Source organism: Stegostoma tigrinum, chromosome 8 (assembly GCF_030684315.1).
Source record: "Stegostoma tigrinum isolate sSteTig4 chromosome 8, sSteTig4.hap1, whole genome shotgun sequence".
NCBI classification, from domain to species: domain Eukaryota; kingdom Metazoa; phylum Chordata; class Chondrichthyes; order Orectolobiformes; family Stegostomatidae; genus Stegostoma; species Stegostoma tigrinum.
This window is the reverse complement of record NC_081361.1, coordinates 65973559-65995271: the sequence shown is the minus strand read 5'-3', so window position 1 is coordinate 65995271 and position 21713 is coordinate 65973559. Positions and strand designations below refer to the sequence as shown.

Genomic DNA, 21713 nt, shown 5'->3' with positions numbered 1-21713 from the left:
TATTCACTTACTGTCCTGATTAAGAACCAATATACAACCCATTAAATCTTTATAATTACGTTAATTATGAATTTAAGAGAGGGCATTAAGGCTGCCTAGTCGATTTCTCCAGTGTACTATGCTATGAATTAGAAGAAACCATCACTAATTAAAATACTTTCCAGATACCTAGTACACAAATGTCTGGATTGGTATAAGATGAAAGTCGTGCTGATGGATGAAGAAACAGCTCACAGATAGCACTGTAGGAACAAAAGGTTCAGACAGATACGACAATGCCAATACAAACACTGCACTTTCACATATTTAAGAACTTTATAAAAATGCTAACTTTGTTAGTCAAATATAACAACAGAATTTAGACATATTTGCTTATTAAAGAATGCCACCTTCCCTACATTCCCTGTCCTTTCACACATTCAGTATAAGGGAAGTTTAACAAAGAGGTTTAACAATATGGAAGGTACTAGTCATCAGTCACATGCACTTACTTGTTAAACAAGGAGATAAATTCTTCACCAAACAGGCAAATCAAACATCTCACTACAATACTCAGCTGTAATAAAATTGTGTAAATATAGTACTTTGTGGACAAGAGCTTGGTACAGCCATGAAACAGTTTATGACAAAAATCAGCAATTTTACAGGACACCATGGTCCACATGCACACCAGCCCACCTGCCTCTCTAATCCTGATGGTTGCTCCACAGCATTTCCATGCTAGTGTTAAGACACAGAAACAGCAAGCTAAACCAAATCACACTTACTGGCACCAGTTTTGCAACAGTAAAATTAAGACATTGAATGACCCTCAAAATTGCCCATTTGTTCCTGACCAGATTCCACAAATAACAGATCATGGGTACCAAGTTTATAACTTAAAAATTAATAGTTTATCATTACTGCTGTCATCTTTGTAGGACAGAGCTAAATAAATAAAGTGATCAACTTAATATCTAAAGATTTAAACTCAATCTTCTTTGATCATGCCCCGGTGACACACAGACAGACTGAGTTAAGGGACAAATTTACAAGAAAAGAATTATAATTTGCCAAGTAAGCTAGTTTCAAACAATTGATGCCAAAACATCATGCAATCCTTAGACAATGGACTATTTCTAGGCACACGACTGTAAGTCTATTTTTCAAAGTAATTAATGAATACAAACAATTTCACTGAACTTCCAGAATTGTTTGCTTATTTCTTACAAACAGGGATTCTTTTCTCAGAACATTCAACAATTCTTTAATTGAGTACAAGTGTAAAAAAAATGCAGTCAGTCCTGAATCTTTCAAAGTCACTCTGTACCTACTAAAACCGGTCAGAACCCATGTCTTCCCTTCTTTTGTTTAATAAACATTCTCTGTGGTTGGCTTGATAGCATCAATCCTCCCTTGATTGACCAACTCAACATCCAATATGGTGTTGAATCATCCAGTGTTTCTTAGATTAATTACATTGAACTATCTTCCAGGCCACTCCCAACAGCAATCATCCATGTCTGTTTTCTTCTGTGTGCTGTTCAAAGTTTAACTACCCCTAACCTCAACTGACTTCCACCAAAATAATGAGAAAAAATGCAAAGAGAAATGGCGAGGCTGTCTACACTAAGAAAACATCAAGGAATCTCCCTCTTTCTCAGGAGGCTGTTCCATTTTAAATGGCTGCTGACTAATCATTTGGCACCTTTGTAGTTCCAACAGGGCTACTGAGGTCACTGTTGGAACCACAGGCAATCCCACGACACCAAGGTGCCCAGGTAAGTGCTGCGCCAAGGGTTGCAGCCAGACAGGATACAGGGATAGTGGAGCAAGATCAAAGCCAGGTTCAGGAATGCAGACCTAGGAGTGGGTGGATCCAATTTACTTATGGTATACTCAAAGGAAGAGGCCCTCTCCTTCCCCAGCACCAGCCTGTGTAGTTAAAGATGCAGGCTTTTCACCTGGGCTGAACATCCTCTGGCCCTGGATATGTTAGCAGGACCAGGATGGGACTGGGTACGGAATTAGACACTAAAGTGGTTATTAATTCACTATTTAAAGAGCTCAAAAGGATCAAGGACAGGCAGGTTGTTACATGTCTTTCCTACCCTTGCAGTTCAGGAAACATAAAATCCATCTCAGAGTCTGGGACAGGTACAATGGAACCAAACTGAACAGTTTTGGAAATTCAAAACCCTGAATTTAAAATGCATTAAAAGCTCTCCATTTCACAAAAATCATATTCAGTTAGGTGTTTTATCAAGCTAGTTAGAATATTTAAATAAAATTATCAAGTGATTATGACCATATATTTATTCCAAATACAAAATCAATTCTAGTTAATAATGATGTAACGTTTGTCACTTTGGAATAGTGTTTTAATCAGTAAGAAACAACCTTACATGACCTCCATTCACCATAGCACAATTAAATTCTTAATTGCTGAACTTTTGAGAATCTTCTAAGCTCAAAGTGTTCTGAATGCACTCAAGAGAGTGTCTTTGTTTAGTTTTTATTGATGGGGATGCTGCTTGGTTTGTACGTTTGAGCAAATAAATACAAAATCAGGCATTTCTCCTCCGCTATCTGTTGAACTTTTACTGGTTTCTGCCTCAGCTCAACCACGTCCTGGAGGTGTTTGTTGTTTACCATTCATTAGAAGTCAATGACCATGAGTGTGAAATAATTATTTGTGGTCAGTCAAGAATATCAGACAATTTAACTCAGAATTGTCACAACTCCCTAGTGTCTCAACATTTATTGAGATATGAATTATTAATTTTAAAATTAGTGTGTGAAGAAAAAAAAATCTCACACTCATAATTCCCCAACATGAATACAAACCAGGTCAGCAGTAAGCCACTTGGTTTCTTGTTTTTATTTCTTTACCAAAAAAGACAAAAACCATGAATTTCAAAGGGCCAAATAACACTCGAAAGATTTTGCTTTAATTCTCTTAAAATTCTGCAAGTCCTAAAATAACAAATAGTAAAGGAATTTTACTGAAGCAATGCCTTTGATCATAACATTTCTAGCTGCAGTATGGGTAAAATGTAGCAGTCAATTAGATTACTGCTTGTTTGAATTTGATGTCTGTGTTTTATAATAAATAGAAGAGAGTTCAAAACAATTACATAGCTACATAACAAGGGCATACTTCAAATTCTTTACTGGTAATGCTTTTGTCTACGGTAAGTATAACACATACCTTTAATTCAAAACACATGAATCTGCTAATAAAGTGGATTGCAGCGACAAACCAACAACGATTTTTTTTAGAAAACTGAGCAGATTCCAACTGGTACAACAAACACACAGACGGGGAAAACATTATGTTATTAATTATAAATGTGAAAAATCTGCGGAATTAGAATGATTCTTTACACTTCTTCTGTGATGAGAAAGTTAGAATTTTGATTGATACCTAGCAAACAAATGTAGATTGCTTCTACTAAGAAATACACAGGCAAATTGTTATTGTTGTTATCATCCATGTTGCATACACAGTTCCCCAGAGCAGCATCAATATGCCAGGATAGTTAAGACCCTGACAAAAACCTACTTGGACACACTGCCAAACCAGTTATGAGGCATTGCAAGTTACAAATGTAAAAAGTTGATACATTGTGTATCTTGAAAATAAAACATTTCAGCAGCAGTTTCTAATTTGAATTCAAATTGTCATCATTCCAATTCCCTGTCTCTGTAGAAAAGTAACAACTCAGTGACCAATTTGTTTTTTAAAATACATCATGCTGTTTATAATGTAACTCGAGTCCCTTGATGGCGTTATAGCGTGTTAACTGCCTGCATTACTTACATAAGATAGTTGGGGTTAAGTTTCATAATGTTTACTAGAGTCAGATTTTACAACGAGACAAATCAAAACATCTCCAATGCTTTCCACAGAATGCTCTAAATCTGAAATCAAGAAGAAAGATTTCTAAGGAGGAATAGTCTCATTAATCAAATTCTGCACTGAAAAGATTACCAGTACTGTTACTTAATCAAGCTCCTTATGCACAGCAGTGAAAACATTGAATGGCATTAGTCAAAATTAGTCCTTGCAGAATGGAAAAAAAAAATCAAACTGTAACCAACAATTGCTGCAGTGCAAAGAGTTTTGTTGGTCTTCTACCAGCTGTTAATTATAGGAGGAAAGTAATACCTTCGCTCTGTAAAATGTTAAAATAAGGTTTAATTTAGTGAGCTAAGACACGAGAGCCATTTGAGTTTATTACAAGCAAAGTAACAAATTTAGCATGTTGTTACATTCTATAATAAAGTACAAAAGATTCACAAGATTCACCTGTATGGTGTGATGTGATCAGCTATCCAAATACCACTATTGTGTAAAACAGTGTTGACTTTTGAGAGAATCTGAGCATGAATAATAAAGACCAAGTAAGCGTCCAAGACTAGAGTTTCTGCGATTTGACGTTCCTTGACAACTCTCCATGCAAGGACTTTAGATCTTCTCCACAAGAGGAATTTCAAGGACAGCCTTGTCTGTGCTTGTGGCCAGCCAAATCAGATCTATTCACCACACGGTGAATAAATGTGGCCGATGAAAATTTCCCATTGGATTCCAGGCCATCCAGCTAACACAGTGGCTGTCACTTACCTGTCCAACTTGGGCTTAGGCTTGAAAAGCTGCAAGATGTCAGAGATAAAGAGTGAAACTGAACAATAACAATTACCTACCCCAATTTGTAGCTTCAGCACTTCTACTCCAAATGAACCAAAAAATTAACCTCCTTTCAACATGCCGTTATAACTCTTGATTTCCATTGATTATTGTCCTCCCAGCCTTGAGATCAGACTTTATCTTTGCCTAATAGCAGTTTGTTTTTTTAATGCTTATGGTTACTGCCTGATGTGTTTGCAGGAAAAGATTCAAGAAAATCTACAGCAAGGACAGTAGCTTTGAAATTAGAATATTTTATAAGTCAGATGCAGAAATGTACTGCAGATGTTAGTCAAAGGAGAGTGAAAAAAATTCAATGTGCAATCTATTAAGCTTGCTCTGACATCTAATTTACACTGTGGGTAAAATACACAATACTCAACATTATTTTACATTCTGCAAGCACATTGCAACTGTCATTTAACTCAATATAAAAAAGTGTTACACCAGACTTGCAATTTTGTCTCTTTTTTTTCCCTCATTGTCAATGTTGGACCCAATTCCCAAATAGAAATTCCCATAATCTGTTAAAACATTTCTGTTCTGAATCTAGTTAGACCCATCTCCAAGAGAGAAATGGCACCTTGCAATCATGCTCAGAATTAATTAAATAAAAATGGAACCTTTTTTATTTCACATGTGTAGTGTGCATGGTAATTATTTTCAATTATATCTTTGTGTTTCACTGGTGCCTGGCTGTGGGGACATAAAACAGAAAACTAAACAACAGAGGCTGGTACCCCAGGTTGTTTGATAATAATGGAGGGGCTGGACCATTTCTGCTTCGTGACCTGGCAACATGCCCACCGGTGTTTTACTTCTGGGAGATAGGCTCCTAACTTACTGTCTTTGGATTGGCTGTCTAATTAAAGGTTGCACTCATATTCCTGAGGCTGCAATCCAAATCACAGGTCCAACTGCTCCTGTATACAAAATATATTCACACCATTAAGACTATATTGCTTTTCCCTAACCCGTCTGCCAAAATACATCACCTCACACTTCTCTGTATTAAATTCCATCTGCCTCTTATCTGCCCATTCCACTTGTCTATTTCCATTGCAGTCAGTTAATATTATTCTTGATGCTAGTCAAATCTGAAACATTGATATCATTGCAAAGTGTTAATATTTTACTCCAATTTTAGTCTCGTATCTAAGCAATAAAGCATCAATCCAAGCACTGACCCTGATGAACTCTATTATCCAACATCCTCCAGTCTGAACACAAAAATTATCACAGGCTGTTTTGTCAATATTTTAATCCGATCTAACACTGATCCTTCTATCCCACTAACTGCACCATTTTCATCAATTCATTTATTTGTTACTATGACAAACATTTTCCTAAAAATCTTTATCAACATCCATTACATACACCTTCCATCAGCATTCTCTTACATCAAAAAAAAATTCAGTTGGCCAAGCACAATCAACCTCTAACAAATCTGTCTAGTTCTCCTTAATTAACTCAAAATCTCAAAGGATTTATTTTAACCTGATGATTGTTTGTAAAACCTTAACCATCACTGATGTTGAACTGACAGGTCTGTACTTACCAGGAGTGTTTTAAATGCACTTTGAATAATGTCAATCCTCCCTGATCCTTTTGCAGTCTCCAGTGTCTTGAGGAGATATATATCCAATATTTCACTCAAGCTCATTTACAAATCTAGAATGCCAAGCTATAAACATGGATGCAAGAGTGCTCCTTAAGTATGTTTGCCTTGCCCTGCACTCCTAAGCAGAGATCACCTTTTTTCAGATGTCACCTTCTCTCACTACTTGCATGCTAAAGTAAGTTTTGTGTTCTCTTATGCTAACTGCCATTCCGATATTGTCTCAGTCAATCTCATTTTCCTCTTCACTTCTCTTAAGTTACTGTATTTGGCCTGTGTTCCATTTGACGTATTCACCTGACATGCATAACTCACTCAAGTATTTTTGATCTTCTAGTTTCAAGAAAACAAAAAGTTGCCACATTTTCTGAAGGGCTCACAACTTCAGACCAGATCTGGCTGAAAAACAAGCATCCTCACAGAATGCGTAATTTAAGCAGTGGGTGCACACAACCTTCTTACAGGTTGTATTGGAGGGATTAAAATTATAAATACACAAAATCCTGCAGAGAAAAGCCATATGGTGTAGGCATTAAGTTAACAGGCCGCTTCTCTGGTATGGTCATTTAAAACTTTGATTTATTCATAGATGAAAATTGGATAAATGTCTTCACTTTAAGCATTTGACTTAACAATTAGGAGATTTTTCCTCTTAAAATGGCAAATTAAAGGAGCATTTGGAATTTCAACAGCCCTCTTCTCAAATCCTACTTCTTCCCTGTACACTCCTGCTCAAAAAGGCACTCAACAATAAACAAGATAGGATCTTCTGCCAGATTTTCATCTCTTTGCACCGGTGGGAAATTGGCAATTTGTATTGGCAGCTCCTGTGCTGGGTTGCCATCATGCTCCCATCTCTAGGCCATTTTGAAATGCACTGCTTTGCTGACAGTGGCATGGGAATAGCAGGCGCCAATACCCACTTGGTCGGAAAATTTTTATGCTAATTAATGGACTTCTCTGCTGGCACCAACTAGCACTTTGCAGGCAGCGTGTGGGCTCCTGCTGAAATTGAACCCTAGCCAATGACAGATGCAGACTGCTGTTGGTAGATGGTGGGCAGGCAGCACTTATGCAGGTTAGGCCCCAACTACACAGCAGCTACACCGTCACCCTCTGAAAAGGATTCTCCTTCAAAATAGGAGTCAGACAACTGCTTGCACTTCAAGATTGTTTACCCTTTGTTCTCCAATTCAAGAGATGTTGGCATCACTGGCTGGCCAGCATTTATTACCCATTCCTAGTGGCCCTTGAGAACATGGTAGTGAAATGCTACAATCCATTTGATGTAGGTAGACTCAAGGCCAATAGGGAGGGAGTTCCAGGATTCTGTTACAGTGACACTGAACTATCAGCAATATATTTCCAAGTCAGGATGGAGTGTGGTTTGAAGAGAAATTTGGCAGTGATGGTCCCTTGTATCTCCTGCCCCTGTCATTCTAGATGGAACTGGACATGGCTTTGAAAGGTTCCCACTCTCCTTAACCTTACCGACATCATTGTCAACCATTAGAGACGATATTTCAATGCATGAGGACCTCCTACTATCTGCCATTGTTAAGTGGAAGGCAAGTATTCCAAAATAATAAAATGTGGGGCTGGATGAACACAGCAGGCCAAGCAGCATCTCAGGAGCACAAAAGCTGACATTTCGGGCCTAGACTCTTCATCAGAGAGGGGGATGGGGTCAGGGTTCTGGAATAAATAGGGAGAGAGAGGGGGAGGCGGACCAAAGATGGAGAGAAAAGAAGATAGGTGGAGAGGAGAGTATAGGTGGGGAGGTAGGGAGGGGATAGGTCAGTCCAGGGAAGACGGACAGGTCAAGGAGGTGGGATGAGGTTAGTAGGTAGGAGATGGAGGGGCGGCTTGGGGTGGGAGGAAGGGATGGGTGAGAGGAAGAACAGGTTAGGGAGGCAGAGACAGGTTGGATTGGTTTTGGGATGCAGTGGGTGGAGGGGAAGAGCTGGGCTGGTTGTGTGGTGCAGTGGGGGGAGGGGACGAACTGGGCTGGTTTTGGGATGCGGTGGGGGAAGGGGAGATTTTGAAGCTGGTGAAGTCCACATTGATACCATTAGGCTGCAGGGTTGCCAAACAGAATATGAGTTGCTGTTCCTGCAACCTTCGGGTGGCATCATTGTGGCACTGCAGGAGGCCCATGATGGACATGTCATCTAAAGAATGGGAGGGGGAGTGGAAATGGTTTGCGACTGGGAGGTGCAGTTGTTTATTGCGAGCCGAGCGGAGGTGTTCTGCAAAGCGGTCCCCAAACCTCCGCTTGGTTTCCCCAATGTAGAGGTAGCCACACCAGGTACAATGAATGCAGTATACCACATTGGCAGATGTGCAGGTGAACATCTGCTTAATATGAAAAGTCATCTTGGGGCCTGGGATAGGGGTGAGGGAGGTGGCGTGGGGGCAAGTGTAGCATTCCCTGCGGTTGCAGGGGAAGGTGCCGGGTGTGGTGGGGTTGGAGGGCAGTGTGGAGCGAACAAGGGAGTCACGGAGAGAGTGGTCTCTCCAGAAAGCAGACAGGGGTGGGGATGGAAAAATGTCTTGGGTGGTGGGGTCGGATTGTAGATGGCGGAAGTGTCGGAGGATGATGTGTTGTATCCGGAGGTTGGTGGGGTGGTGTGTGAGAACAAGGGGGATCCTCTTTGGGCGGCTGTGGTGGGGCCGGGGTGTGAGGGATGTGTTGCGGGAAATGCGGGAGACGCGGTCAAGGGTGTTCTCGACCACCGCGGGGGGAAAGTTGCGGTCCTTGAAGAACTTGGACATCTGGGATGTGCAGGAGTGGAATGCCTCATCGTGGGAGCAGATGCGGCGGAGGAATTGGGAATAGGGGATGGAATTTTTGCAGGGGGGTGGGTGGGAGGAGGTGTATTCTAGGTAGCTGTGGGAGTCGGTGGGCTTGAAATGGACATCAGTTACAAGCTGGTTGACTGAGATGGAGACTGAGGTGTCCAGGAAAGTGAGGGATGTGCTGGAGATGGCCCAGGTGAACTGAAGATTGGGGTGGAAGGTGTTGGTGAAGTGGATGAACTGTTCGAGCTCCTCTGGGGAGCAAGAGGCGGCGCCGATACAGTCATCAATGTAACAGAGGAAGAGGTGGGGTTTGGGGCCTGTGTAGGTGCGGAAGAGGGACTGTTCTACATAACCTACAAAGAGGCAGGCATAGCTGGGGCCCATGCGGGTGCATTCCATCTGGCTATACATTGACCATTTTCTTCAAAACTGTGCTAGACACATGTACAGACTTTGGGGGTAAATCATCCTAAAATCAGGGGACCAACTTCAGATTGAAAAATCTAACTTCACTCCCCGACAGTGATACTCAACCACCCCTCTAGCCCCCACCCCCAAGTCCTTCTTCCCCATTGATTCACCTGGCACTTTATTCCATTATCAGCCCAGTTAACATGGTAATCTGCCACTTTACTAGATCATTTGAGCCCTTCCTCCCCCTAAGATTTGTGGTCTTTTGTCTCATGGCAGCCAAATCAAGGCAACATTGGCAAATAGTTACCCGGCAGCACATTATATTGCAGCAATTTTAAATGGCCCTTGAGTGAAGTCTTTTGTGATTTTAACACTAAAATGCTTTATTAAAGAACAAAAAACAGTACAGCACAGGGGCAGGCACTCTAGCCCACTAAGACATGATGTCTTTCTAAACTAAATACCTTTTGCCTCTACGTGGTCTGTAGATCTCAATTCCCTGCCTATTCACATATCTGTCAAAATGCCTCTTAAACATTGCTATTCATACCACCTCCACCACCTTCTCTGGCAGCACATCCCACGCTCTTAACACTCTTAAAAAAAGTGCCTTTTGTATCTCCTTCAAACTCATCCCCTTTTTACCTTAAAACCATGTCCCTTAGTAATAGACATTTTTATCTTGGGAAAAAGACTACTAAAGGACCAAACATGATTGGAAGTTAAAAGCTAAGCTGAGTAAGTGGTCTTGTGAAAGACACAGTCATGGGATGTATCTATTATTGCCACAAAGTTGTGTGCTTGCTGTTCACAGAATGGTCTCCTCCACAATGAGTCACCAAAACACAGATTGGGTGACCACTTTGCAGAACACCTGTGCTCTGTCTGTTAAAAAAAATGACAGGCTACTGGAAGCTGACTGTCACTTCAACACACCATCATGTTCCAACACCAAAGTTTTTCTCTCGGGCCTGCTGCAATGTTCCCACTCAAAGAACAAAATCTAATTTTCTGCTCGGGGATCCTGCAGCCTCTAGCACTCAACACCAAGGTCAGTATGCTCTTATTATCACTTATTCAGCTGCTCTTCTGTCCTGGCCTGCTATCCATTATTTCTTTATTCACCTACCCCTTTCATATATCTCTCTATGGGCTACATCTCCACCTGTCCATTCACTTCTTCTTCAACATCTCCACCCATCAACATAATCTTCAGCATAAATACAACATTTTCCTAGCTGCTAACAGCTCTGATGAAGAGGCACGAGACTCAAAATTTTAACTCTGCTTTCTTCCTACAAATGCTACTAGACTTGCTGAGTTACAACAGCAGTTTGTGTTTTTATTTGGTTCAGATCTCCAGCATCTGCAGTTTTGTTTTATTCCATTGCAATTGTTGATGCTTTTAAATGGGTCTAATTTTAATTCTGTGCGATTCAATTGCTTTTGAGTGGGTTTAAGTCTCACCCAGATAAACTTGCAAGGGAAAAAGGTAGACGTGGATTTTGGCAATTGTTTCTCAATTTATTAAAACCCATATTCTGCTAGCATTTATGATACTTACACCATTGTAGTAATTTTTATAGGACAACATGCAGTCCTTCTGATTGCTGAAGGAAATTAGGGTGCATCAGATAAGTGGCTTGAGCTTTATTTTCACAAAAACATTAATATAAACCTCAGAAGGCATTCATAAAGTACATGAGAGTTTATCAAAGACAAATAATTCAGAAATATTGTGTTTTACAGATCATGTTTTACAAAAATAAGTTTTATATTGATTGTTTAAACTTTAGCTAGAGTAAACAAAATTCAAATTAAGCTGAACTTGTTATATTTTGATTTATTTGATTTGAATGGTTTCAACTCCAAAGTTATTTCAAATCTTGTTCCCTATAATATGAACCTGAAAATAATATTTTCCTTCAGATAAGTCACCACAATTATTAAAATCATTCCACTGTTTGAATTCACAAGGCGGCAACAGGAATTAGTCTACAAGAAATGTGAATAAATTAGAAGCCTTCAAATATAAGTACTACAAGAAAGCATAACTGTAAGCATCGTTTTGATTAACAATAGATTTTAAAAACTTACTTCCAATACACATGTCCCAGATGAAAATGAATCTGCAACTTTAAAATTGAAAAAAAATCTGCAGAAGATACATCGTTTCTGCATAATTACTGAAAAATAAGGAAAGTGATTCAAATTGCGTGAAATGGTAATCTTCTTAAATTGATTGAATGTAGAATATGAAACCTTCACGCACAGCACTCAAAATGGTAACATTTCCACTCCGTAATCAATAGGTAAATGTAATTCTCTTTTGATAATGGCACACTGTCACAATTTAAAAACTGTTCTGTTCCTTATTTGATTCTTACACTGTTGCTAAATAAAAAGACATTTGCATAGTGGTCTGCTCTGCTTTATTGACCGTTGTACAAACACCTCTCAACAAGGCATTTATGCTTCAGAATGAAAACATGCAAACGAAGAAATGTTGAACAGATAGTTCGTACAACATTATATTTCTAATTAGAAACAAAAAAAACTGAAAATAAGGTAATTTCTTTTTGAAGAAAGGAGACATGGTTATGAAGGAAGGTCAGAGTTTCAACAGATGAAAACTCTAAAAATGCAGTTATTATATATTAAAATATATTATATTTTTATAAATTTACATTCTAAAATTAAATGTATGCAAAAGGTCAGCTTTGATTTAAGCGAAAACCTTTGAGCAATTCATTCAATTCACAAACAATTATTTATAAATGAGGAAAGTTCTCTCATCTGGCATTTAAAATCTTAGTTTCAGAGTTTTTCTTCAAAATGTTAAGCCAGAAAGGATTTCCATTTTATAGATAAGAGGAACAAAAGCAGTGCGACATATTAAGTCTTTCTTCTTCCAATTGTAACAAGAGCATTTATAAATGATTAGGAAAAATCTTGACACCATGTGAAAAAAATTAAACCTTGCTAAAATGCCATGTTTGAAATGTGAGCATCTCCACTTTCATGTGTAATGGCTGTTACTTATGCAGGCTTTTAATCGCAATGCAATGCGAAGCACTATCTTTAGTACAAGTCTAAGCTAATCATACTCACGATTGCTGAATTTTCAGCATACTTCCAAATTTTTAAATAAGTCCAGATTCATAGCAATTGAATCAAATAATGCTTTCTTTTGAATAACATTGATCAAAATATCCTCTACAAATCTCACTTAATCACTTCAAGTTACCAGCAACCCTCCGAAATTGAAAAGCATCTGGAATTTGTTTCATTCACAAGTTCTTACTGTCCTCATATAGAAAATGAGGTGCTTCTATTAGTGTTCAAACAAATTTGAAATTTGTATCGTAAATTGGAGAAATAAATTTCCTAAAAAAGCTGCTACTGCAATTTTCTGTTGCCAATGTAAAGCCTTACCTTTATTGCGAATACACAGCAGTAATTGCAACCATGACATGGTAACTATGGTATAAAAAGCTGGTATAAGTTTTCACAACGGCTTAATTTTAGATAGATCCATTATGATGAATAGCCATCAAAAGCTTGCCTTTAATTAGTTTCACATGAAAGTATTACCAAAACTCAGCTCCACCATGCTAGCCTGCTCACCCAACGCAGCACTTTCTCCCAATGGGCTATTCAACTCGCCTTCGTTTCTGACCCAATTCCCTGAAACTGCACCTTTCCATTTACGATCAATCAACTATTTTATTGGACATTTAAACACACAGTTTATACCCGAGATACAACTTAACATTTATAACAGATAGAGAATAAAATTAGTAAAGTTTTCTTAATGCCTTATACCCATTGAAATGGCAGCTTTTACCATAAGTTGATGTTGGCAGCAGGGTGGGGATTATCACTGATTGATTTAACATGTCCCACAGGTAATAATTATTGGAGGGGCTATTTCAAAAAAAAGTTGGACTTGTAAATCAAAAATTGCTTTTGTGCAAGTTTTTTTTCAAACTCAGGATGATGTCCTTCAATGAGGGCAGATTATCACAGGTATATTAAAAAAAAGCCATCCAATTTGTTTTAGTACTTCATTGCATCTTTTGCTTGTAAGGACCTATTTAGTCTTGCATCTGTTGTTGTCGTCTTCTGACGGTTTAAATATGAAATATGCAATTGCTTTCTATAATAAAACACTTTTTAAAATAAAATTAACACTGGATTTTAACACTGATGCATATTCAAAAGTATTGTGTTGTCCTGTTGTAGAAAAAAACCAAAAACATCTTACCAAAGCTTTATGCTTTGACCGGGTTGTATATTAGAACAGAAACTGCAACTTTATGATTTATGGAACTTCCCACAAGTGTGCAACTGTGGAACACAAAATAAGGCTGTTCTGAGATAAACTATAGGACACTCAACTGACACCCTCATTATTTAATGGTTCCATCCATGCAACGTTCTCTGGGCTTTGTAAAAAGTTGTCATTGCTAATGCTTCACCTAAAATGACAAATGCTTGATCGGAAATGCAGTGGAAATTTGAATCTTGCATTCTCTTAAAGAACACCAAATGCGAGGAGTAAACAGTGCTCCTTTTACATAGCATACAATAACCTAAGTCGTCTTCCAAATTATATTATCGTAGCCCAATATCAATGCAATTAATGGGGCTTTCTTTGCATTGTCTAAATGGTGCTTTCCTCCGGAAAGCAACCAGAGATTGAATCGATTCAGCTGCCTTACCACCAGTAAACTGTATTTGCATGTCTATTTGAAAGCATATATTAAGATTATTACATACTGCCTATACACTGGAACTGAAATGGATAGGAAGCTATCAAAGTAGAATAATTTGATGGCAGAATACTGAAAGTGAATCCAGCCTTTTCAACTCTTTATTAAAATCACTTACCATGTTTGATCTTAAACTTTTCAAATGTTAAACCAATGAATTGGTTGGTTTAAAACTTGAATTCAAGCGTTGGTTGAACAGAACTGAATTTCAACCCCATTTTCAAAGTCAAAGGGTGAATTAACTAGATTAGTTCCATCTTTGTATTTCATGCCACCTTTCACCGTTATAGCTCGTGACACTTTCCCCCCCAATACTTGAAAATATACAAAATATAAAAGAGCATATATTTCATTCTGAACAAAGTGTCATACATTCATGGCTAGTGGGTTAAAGCTCTTGTACCGATAGCATTAGGAATCGGAATCCACGTTGGAAAGTTTAATAAATGGTCGTGCGAGGTGTTTGCAGAGAGACCTACCAGAAGTGAGAGCTGGGCTGGCCGCCGCAGCACCGCCAGGTGTGGGAGGGACAGGTCTTGGTCTCGCTTTGGGAGTCGGAGGCACAATGCGAACCGGCCCCACAAACTCAACATAGGTTCCAGGGAAGTCACCCTTGTCTTTGTTTCTTTCGTTAATACCATTTAGCCACCCTTTGGGGTTCTTCTCGTCCCCCTCTTGATAACTGGCCGTTAACAGCACTGACTTGCTCACGGTCAGAACGTCCCCCGGCAATAAATTGATATCTTCTTCTCTCTCCTTCTTGTATTCAAACAGAGCTCGGTATTGGAAACCCTCGGTACACATTGCTCGTCTATTCCAGGAATTTGATTTTAGTTTAAAAAGGGGCGTGGGCTGTGGATTTAAAGCTTGCGGGTTCCTGAGAATTCAAGGTCAGTCTCTAGGCTGGTTAATTTCTCCAGCAGGCTGAAACGCCAGCTTTTCCACTTGCTGCAGTCTCCATTCGCTCCAATGCTGCTCGGGGCCCAAGTTGTGTGCCACCGTTAAACTTTACAACATCTGCTACTTGCTTATTTGTTTTTTTTTCCCCTCCCTCCCCTTTGCCTCAGTCAAACCCGAGTCAAGCGGAATCCGCTGGACGTTCTCAGCTCAAGTCCTTCTGCCTTGCAACCGAACTGTCCAGAGAGAGAGAGACAGACAGAGAGATTTGTTATCCAAATCAAAGGCACTCCGTTACCCCTCACCAATACATGCGCATTATTTGTAGAAGATACTAGGAGTGTTTATACGGAAGTACATGAAACACATTGTCAATATGTGGTTTACCATGTAAGTCCACAGGACAAAAATTGAACCGCCGCCCCCTCCCCACTGCAATTATCTCCAAACACACACCCGTCTCCGGCCATTCGGATCTGCGGAGACCAATAACCTGCTGCAACATTTCACAGCTTTTCATAGTGAAATGCAAAAAAAAGTTCAGCAAAAACGGTCAAAAAAATTAAAATGCTAGTGTCATTGACTGAAGCAGGGATTAAAAAAAAGTAGAAATACCGGATCTTTATAAAAGAACACTCGAAGCGTGCACTAGGCGCCTGCATGTTTTCAGCAGTAGGGTATATAAAATAAAATTACCTCTCGAAATGCGAGGCGATTCCTCGGTAAGATGCCCACGCCTGCTACAGAGGATTCAGGGAACAGGTCTGCCCACACTGTTTGCTGAGGGGCACGCGCCTTCTCTCTGCATGATTTGGTGAAATTGCAGACGCTTTATTTCAGATGTACATCTGCTGAGGACTCCCGGACTGCGCACTCTGGACTGTTCATTGCAGTCACTTGCCCCCAGTCAGATCTTTATTCTTTATAGTGTGACGTATGTGACCACACCTCCCGTCTATGATAAATTGCAAGTGAAAGTCGGTCATGGCATTGCAGATTATGTGCAGATCCAAGATGCCTCCTTTGGAAGGAGCAGAATCTGGTTCACTGGCTGGGTTGGATCCGCAACGTGTTGCATTGAAGCATGGAGGATATGGGAAGGTAGAGGAGGACTGCAGGGAACGATGGACATTTTCAAGAACTGTGGAAGAAGCCCAGCAACAGCAAACGTTTTCGTTTTGGAAAAGGTTTCCGAATTACAAAAAAATATTTTAACGGATATGCAATGGCAGTCTACTGATGATGCTCCGATAAATGTTACAACATAAAAAACTAAACATTTTACCTGCTAAATTCTTAAAGTTCCCTGAATAACATTGTACTTTAACTGCTTTCCCTCAGCAGCTCCGTTAATCCCACTACTTCCTTAAATTGAACATCCTGAAGCCTTCATCTTAATTATCCACCATGTACTCGATGCTCTCAAGACTCACTCCACACCTTACTGAACCATTGTCTCAGACTAAAGCAGGTTGTTTCCAAACTCTTCAGCCTATGCGAGGGTAAACAGTTTCCAATTCTACGCCCGCTCAATCACTAAGCTCACCCATTTCTATTGCTATAATAACACTGACATCTGCCCTATCTCATGCCATCTACCATTGAATTCTGCTTCTACACTGAATTTTCCAATGATCTCCAGCTTGGCCCCACAATCTCTTAACTTTCTTTAAATTCAGCTCATTCTAAATTTTGTTGCTCATATCATAACAGCACTGTGATTGATACACTCTGAAAGTTTTACCACGGCTCAATTTGAATGCATAAATATCCTTTCCATACCTTCCCCTGAAAAATGCTCTGGACTTTACCACCCTCTTTCAAGGAGATAATCGTAGATCATAGAATCCCTACAGTATTGGAACAGGCCCTTAAGCCCAGCAAGTCCACACTGACCCTCACAGCATCCCACCCAGACCCATCCCCCCATAGCCCACCTAATCTACACATCCCTGAACACTACGGGCAATTTAGCATGGCCAATCCACCTAGCCTGCACATCTTTAAACTGTGGGAGGAAACCAGAACACCTAGAGGAAACCCATGCAGACACAGAGAGGATACGCATACTCCACACAGACAGTTGCCTGAGGTTGGAATCAAACCCAGGTTCCTGGCACTGTGAGGCAGCAGTGCTAACCACTGCACCACTGTGACACCCTGCATAATGGACATAATGATGTCCAGATTTGACTAACCTAATGATCTATATCAACCAATACAGTTTATGTTTGCATGTTTACACCAGCTTCCCATAAGGTTATGCATAAACTGGTGAGTAAGTTAATTCATAGAGTCATAGACCCATAGGGATATACAGCATGGAAACAGACCCTTTAGTCCAACTTGTCCATGCTAACCAGATATCTCAAATTAATCTAGTTCCATTTGCTAGCAGTTGCCCCATATTCCTCTAAACTCTTCCTAACCATGTACCCATTATTATGAGGTGTGTGTAGTGTAATCATGAATTGGGAGGCAAGAAGCTAGAATTTGTTTTATTTTAGAAAGGGAGAATACTGTGTGGTTCCTTTGAGAGATAAAGTGCTTTTATAAGATTAGAGATTTATATAGAAAAAATGTCTCTGTAAGTAGCTGAAGATGTACAACCAGTTCTAAAATGTAAACTTGAATCAATTGGTCAGGTGATTGGAAACCCTAGGCTTATTTTGACATCTTGGCAATGAACTGGAATTAGCCAATTAATTTAAACCAAGCACTTAGTGATTGAAAGTCAACTGAATTTAAATCTGATGGTTTTAACAACTTGGACTAATGCAATTGTGAAAAAAACTTGATATGTCATCCAACGTATATAAGGAGAGGGTTTTTGAAAATCGGTGTGAGAGTGAACCACCAGCTGAGAATTAAGCACACAGCTCTCACAAGAAATAGCTACGCTTGCTAAGAAAGCACTATCTATCCATAAAAGGTACCACAACACTTCCAGCTAAGAGCCTTCACAAAGAAGACATCTCTGACACCAGGATCAGCAGAAGTAAGGCATTTATGATTGGAGAGACAGTGGAGAAGGCAGGGCATTCAGGAAGACACATTCTGGCTGGACTTTGGGAGACTAATGTTTTTTCTTACTACTTGGCTTATATAAGTGGGACTTGTGTTTATTGGAATAGCATACGGAGCTAGGGGGGAATTGTTAATTTGATCACTGTTACATTTAAATAAATAAATTGTTACTTGTTACATGTAAAATACATATCTGGGATTTTCTGTCATTTAGACTCCCCTTTTCTGTAACACCATCTAGATGCCTTTTAAATGTTCTAATTGTACCAGCCTCCAGCTCATTCCATACATGCATCACCCTCTGCATGAAAAAGTTGCCCTTCTGGTCCCTTTTAAATCTTTCCCTTCTCACCTTAAACTCATGCCTGCTTGTTTTGGAGTTCCCTACCTTGGAGGAAAGAGCTCGACTATTCACGCTATCCATGCCCCTCATGATTTTATAAACTTCTACAAGGTCACGCCTCAGCCTCCAACGGTATAGGGAAAGTGGCCCCAGACTATTCAAACTCTCCCTATAGCTCAAACCCTCCAACCCTGGCAACATCCTTGTGAATCTTTTTTGAACTCTTTCACTTTACTCTCTTTTGCTGAATCATGAACAAAGAAGCCAGGCAATAAAGTCATGAATTATCCTCATGATTACAGCTTAATTTAAAATTAAACGTTGACTAGATGATCTAATAAACAGGATGAACTGATAGACGGAATAACAGATTGCAAAGATAATTCGGTTATGTCATGTTGATTCAATATTCTTTAATTTGCTAGTTGTAATTTGGTAGTTAAGATCAATGTTGGAGATTGATATAAGATTACTGAGAGTAAATTAAGCTTAAATGTCAATGGCAGAAGACAAGTTACCGGTTATAGATCATCAGATTATTGGATAAATTAACGGATTTACACATTTCAGAACGTGCAAATGCTAGGATTTCCCTAACACTCAAAATTGCTGATAGTACACTGCATGATTCAGTGCTGTCATCACTAGTCACGAGAATCAATGGATAAGTTACCTGCCTTTTATTGTGTACCCCACATCTCATGCACCAAAATAAACTATTTATATGTGTCAATGGATGGCAGCCAGAAAATGCAAAATATTTATATAATCATTTGTTGGTCTAAACTGCTAGTTTCTGCAATGTAATCATAGAATCCCTACAGTTTGGAAGCAGGCCATTTGGCCCATTGAGTCCACAGTGGCCCGCTGAAGAGCATACTGCCCAGACCTATTCCATCCCTACAATCCCTGCATTTCCCAAGGCTAATCCAACTCATGTGCATTCCCCCTGGGCACTAGGGGCAATTTAGCATGGCCAATCCACCCAACCCACACATCTTTGCATTGTGGAAGGAAACTGGAGGTCCCCCACGGAAACCCATGCAGACACGGGGGGAATATGCAAATTCCACACAACAGCCAACCAAGGATGGAATTGAACACAGGTCCCTGATCTATGAGGCAGCAATGCTAACCACTGAGCCACTGTGCTTTGAATTTGCTACAGAGAGATATTTGGAAAACATGTTATGAAAATATAATGATTTTGAGAGTAAATAGAAATAATGCAATGAATGATAACTTGTAGAGTTTGTGTCACTAAAGAGAAAAGGCAGGATCAGATTCTGGATTGATGGTGTGGGATTTGTGGTGTGGCCCTGCCTGTATTAATGTAGTGTGCAGGGTGAATTCAAATGTTGAATTGTAGAAAGTTGCACTCAACTGACAGAAAGTTGCACAACGTGAGCGTCGACCGGATGCAATCAGCAACATTCATGAAGGACAGAAATTCTAGGAAGTGGTGACTCTAGAGGATTCTTGAATAGAGAAGTTGGAGGGGATCTTGATGACTGTTGGCAGACAAGTCAGCAAGTAGCAACTGAAAGTAGAAATGGGATGAACTTTGAAGCTAGATTTGTTTAATAGGTCTGTCCGTTTAGATACCAATGATATATACAACATGGAGGAGGACTTACCATGACAAATAATTCATCACTGAAAAGCAAGCGGTTATTTATTGGGTGGGAATAGTACATACAATTTATTTTTAATTTTGATTTTAATTTATCCATGTCACTGACTAGACTTGCATTTAGTACTCATCAGTTTAAGTGTCAACCACTTTGCTGTGGGCCTAGAGTCACATGTAGGCTAGAGCAGGTAAGGATGTAGTTGCCTTCCCTAAAGGACATCAGTGAACTAGATGGGTTTTGTACAAAAATACACATACCACGAGAAATAAAACAAGCTGCAAGAGGTAAAAACGTGATGTAAAGTGTTGCTGTGGTAGCCAGAAATAAGATTAGGTTTGCCACGCATGATTGGGAGATAACTGAGATAATGGGAACTGCAGATGCTGGAGAATCAAAGATAATAAAGTGTGAAGCTGGATGAACACAGCAGGCCAAGCCGCATCTCAGAAGCACAAAAGCTGACGTTTCGGGCCTAGACCCTTCATCAGACAGGGGGATGGGGTGAGGGTTCTGGAATAAATAGGGAGAGAGGGGGAGGCGGACCAAAGATGGAGAGAAAAGAAGATAGGTGGAGAGGAGAGTATAGGTGGGGAGGGGATAGGTCAGTCCAGGGAAGATGGACAGGTCAAGGAGGTGGGATGAGGTTAGTAGGTAGGAAATGGAGGTGTGGCTTGGGGTGGGAGGAAGGGATGGGTGAGAGGAAGAACAGGTTAGGGAGGCAGAGACAGGTTGGGCTGGTTTTGGGATGCAGTGGGGGGAGGGGATGAGCTAGGCTGGTTGTGTGGTGCAGTGGAGGGAGGGGACGAACTGGGCTGGTTTTGGGATGCAGTGAGGGAAGGGGAGATTTTGAAGCTGGTGAAGTCCACATTGATACCATTGGGCTGCAGGGTTTCCAAGCGGAATATGAGTTGCTGTTCCTGCAACCTTCGGGTAGCATCATTGTGGCACTGCAGGAGGCCCATGATGGACATGTCATCTAAAGAATGGGAGGGGGAGTGGAAATGGTTTGCAACTGGGAGGTGCAGTTGTTTATTGCGAGCCGAGCGGAGGTGTTCTGCAAAGCGGACCTTTATTCACACACACACAATACATGGGCACTGATTGGCTAGCTCAGAGCCAGTCTCTAAAATGAAGAGAATCTCTGAGACTCCTGTTTATATCTATCAGCTAGGGCTCCCTGTTGGCTCAAGTTAACAACCCCAATCAGGGAACTCATACTCAATGAGGTCCAATGGGCCGACCTCTTTCCAACCACTACATCCCTCCCCCTCCACCCAAAGCCAGGGATGTAGGCCTGTCCTTTTTCTTGTAGCTACTCCTGGGACATTTTCACCCCAGGCCTAGTTCCTCCAAGTCTGACTCGGACATGGGAGGCATGTACTGGACTTTAGCCCATCTGTTGCACCCAGAGGGTCTCAGAAGAAATTCTTCCTCTTCTTCATGTGGTTTCAGTATGGAGAGGCTGCATCTAATTCAGACTATGAGGTTTCTTTTACGCAAGATGAAGGCGGTGAATCCACAGGTCCTAACAACC

The 21713-nt window shown here is 40.2% G+C and overlaps 1 protein-coding gene across 1 annotated transcript in view; it reads right to left on the bottom strand.

Moving 5' to 3' along the window:
* pik3r3b (phosphoinositide-3-kinase, regulatory subunit 3b (gamma)) overlaps positions 1-16184 on the bottom strand; it is a 536210-nt gene extending 520026 nt beyond the window's left edge. The window contains exons 1-2 of the mRNA XM_048538883.2: positions 15872-16184; positions 14758-15411 (exon numbers count right to left, since the gene is read on the bottom strand). Coding sequence (XP_048394840.1) covers positions 14758-15082 — 325 coding nt within the window. The 5' untranslated portion in view covers positions 15083-15411; positions 15872-16184. The remainder of the gene's footprint in view (positions 1-14757; positions 15412-15871) is intronic.
* Positions 16185-21713: the final 5529 nt, after the last annotated feature.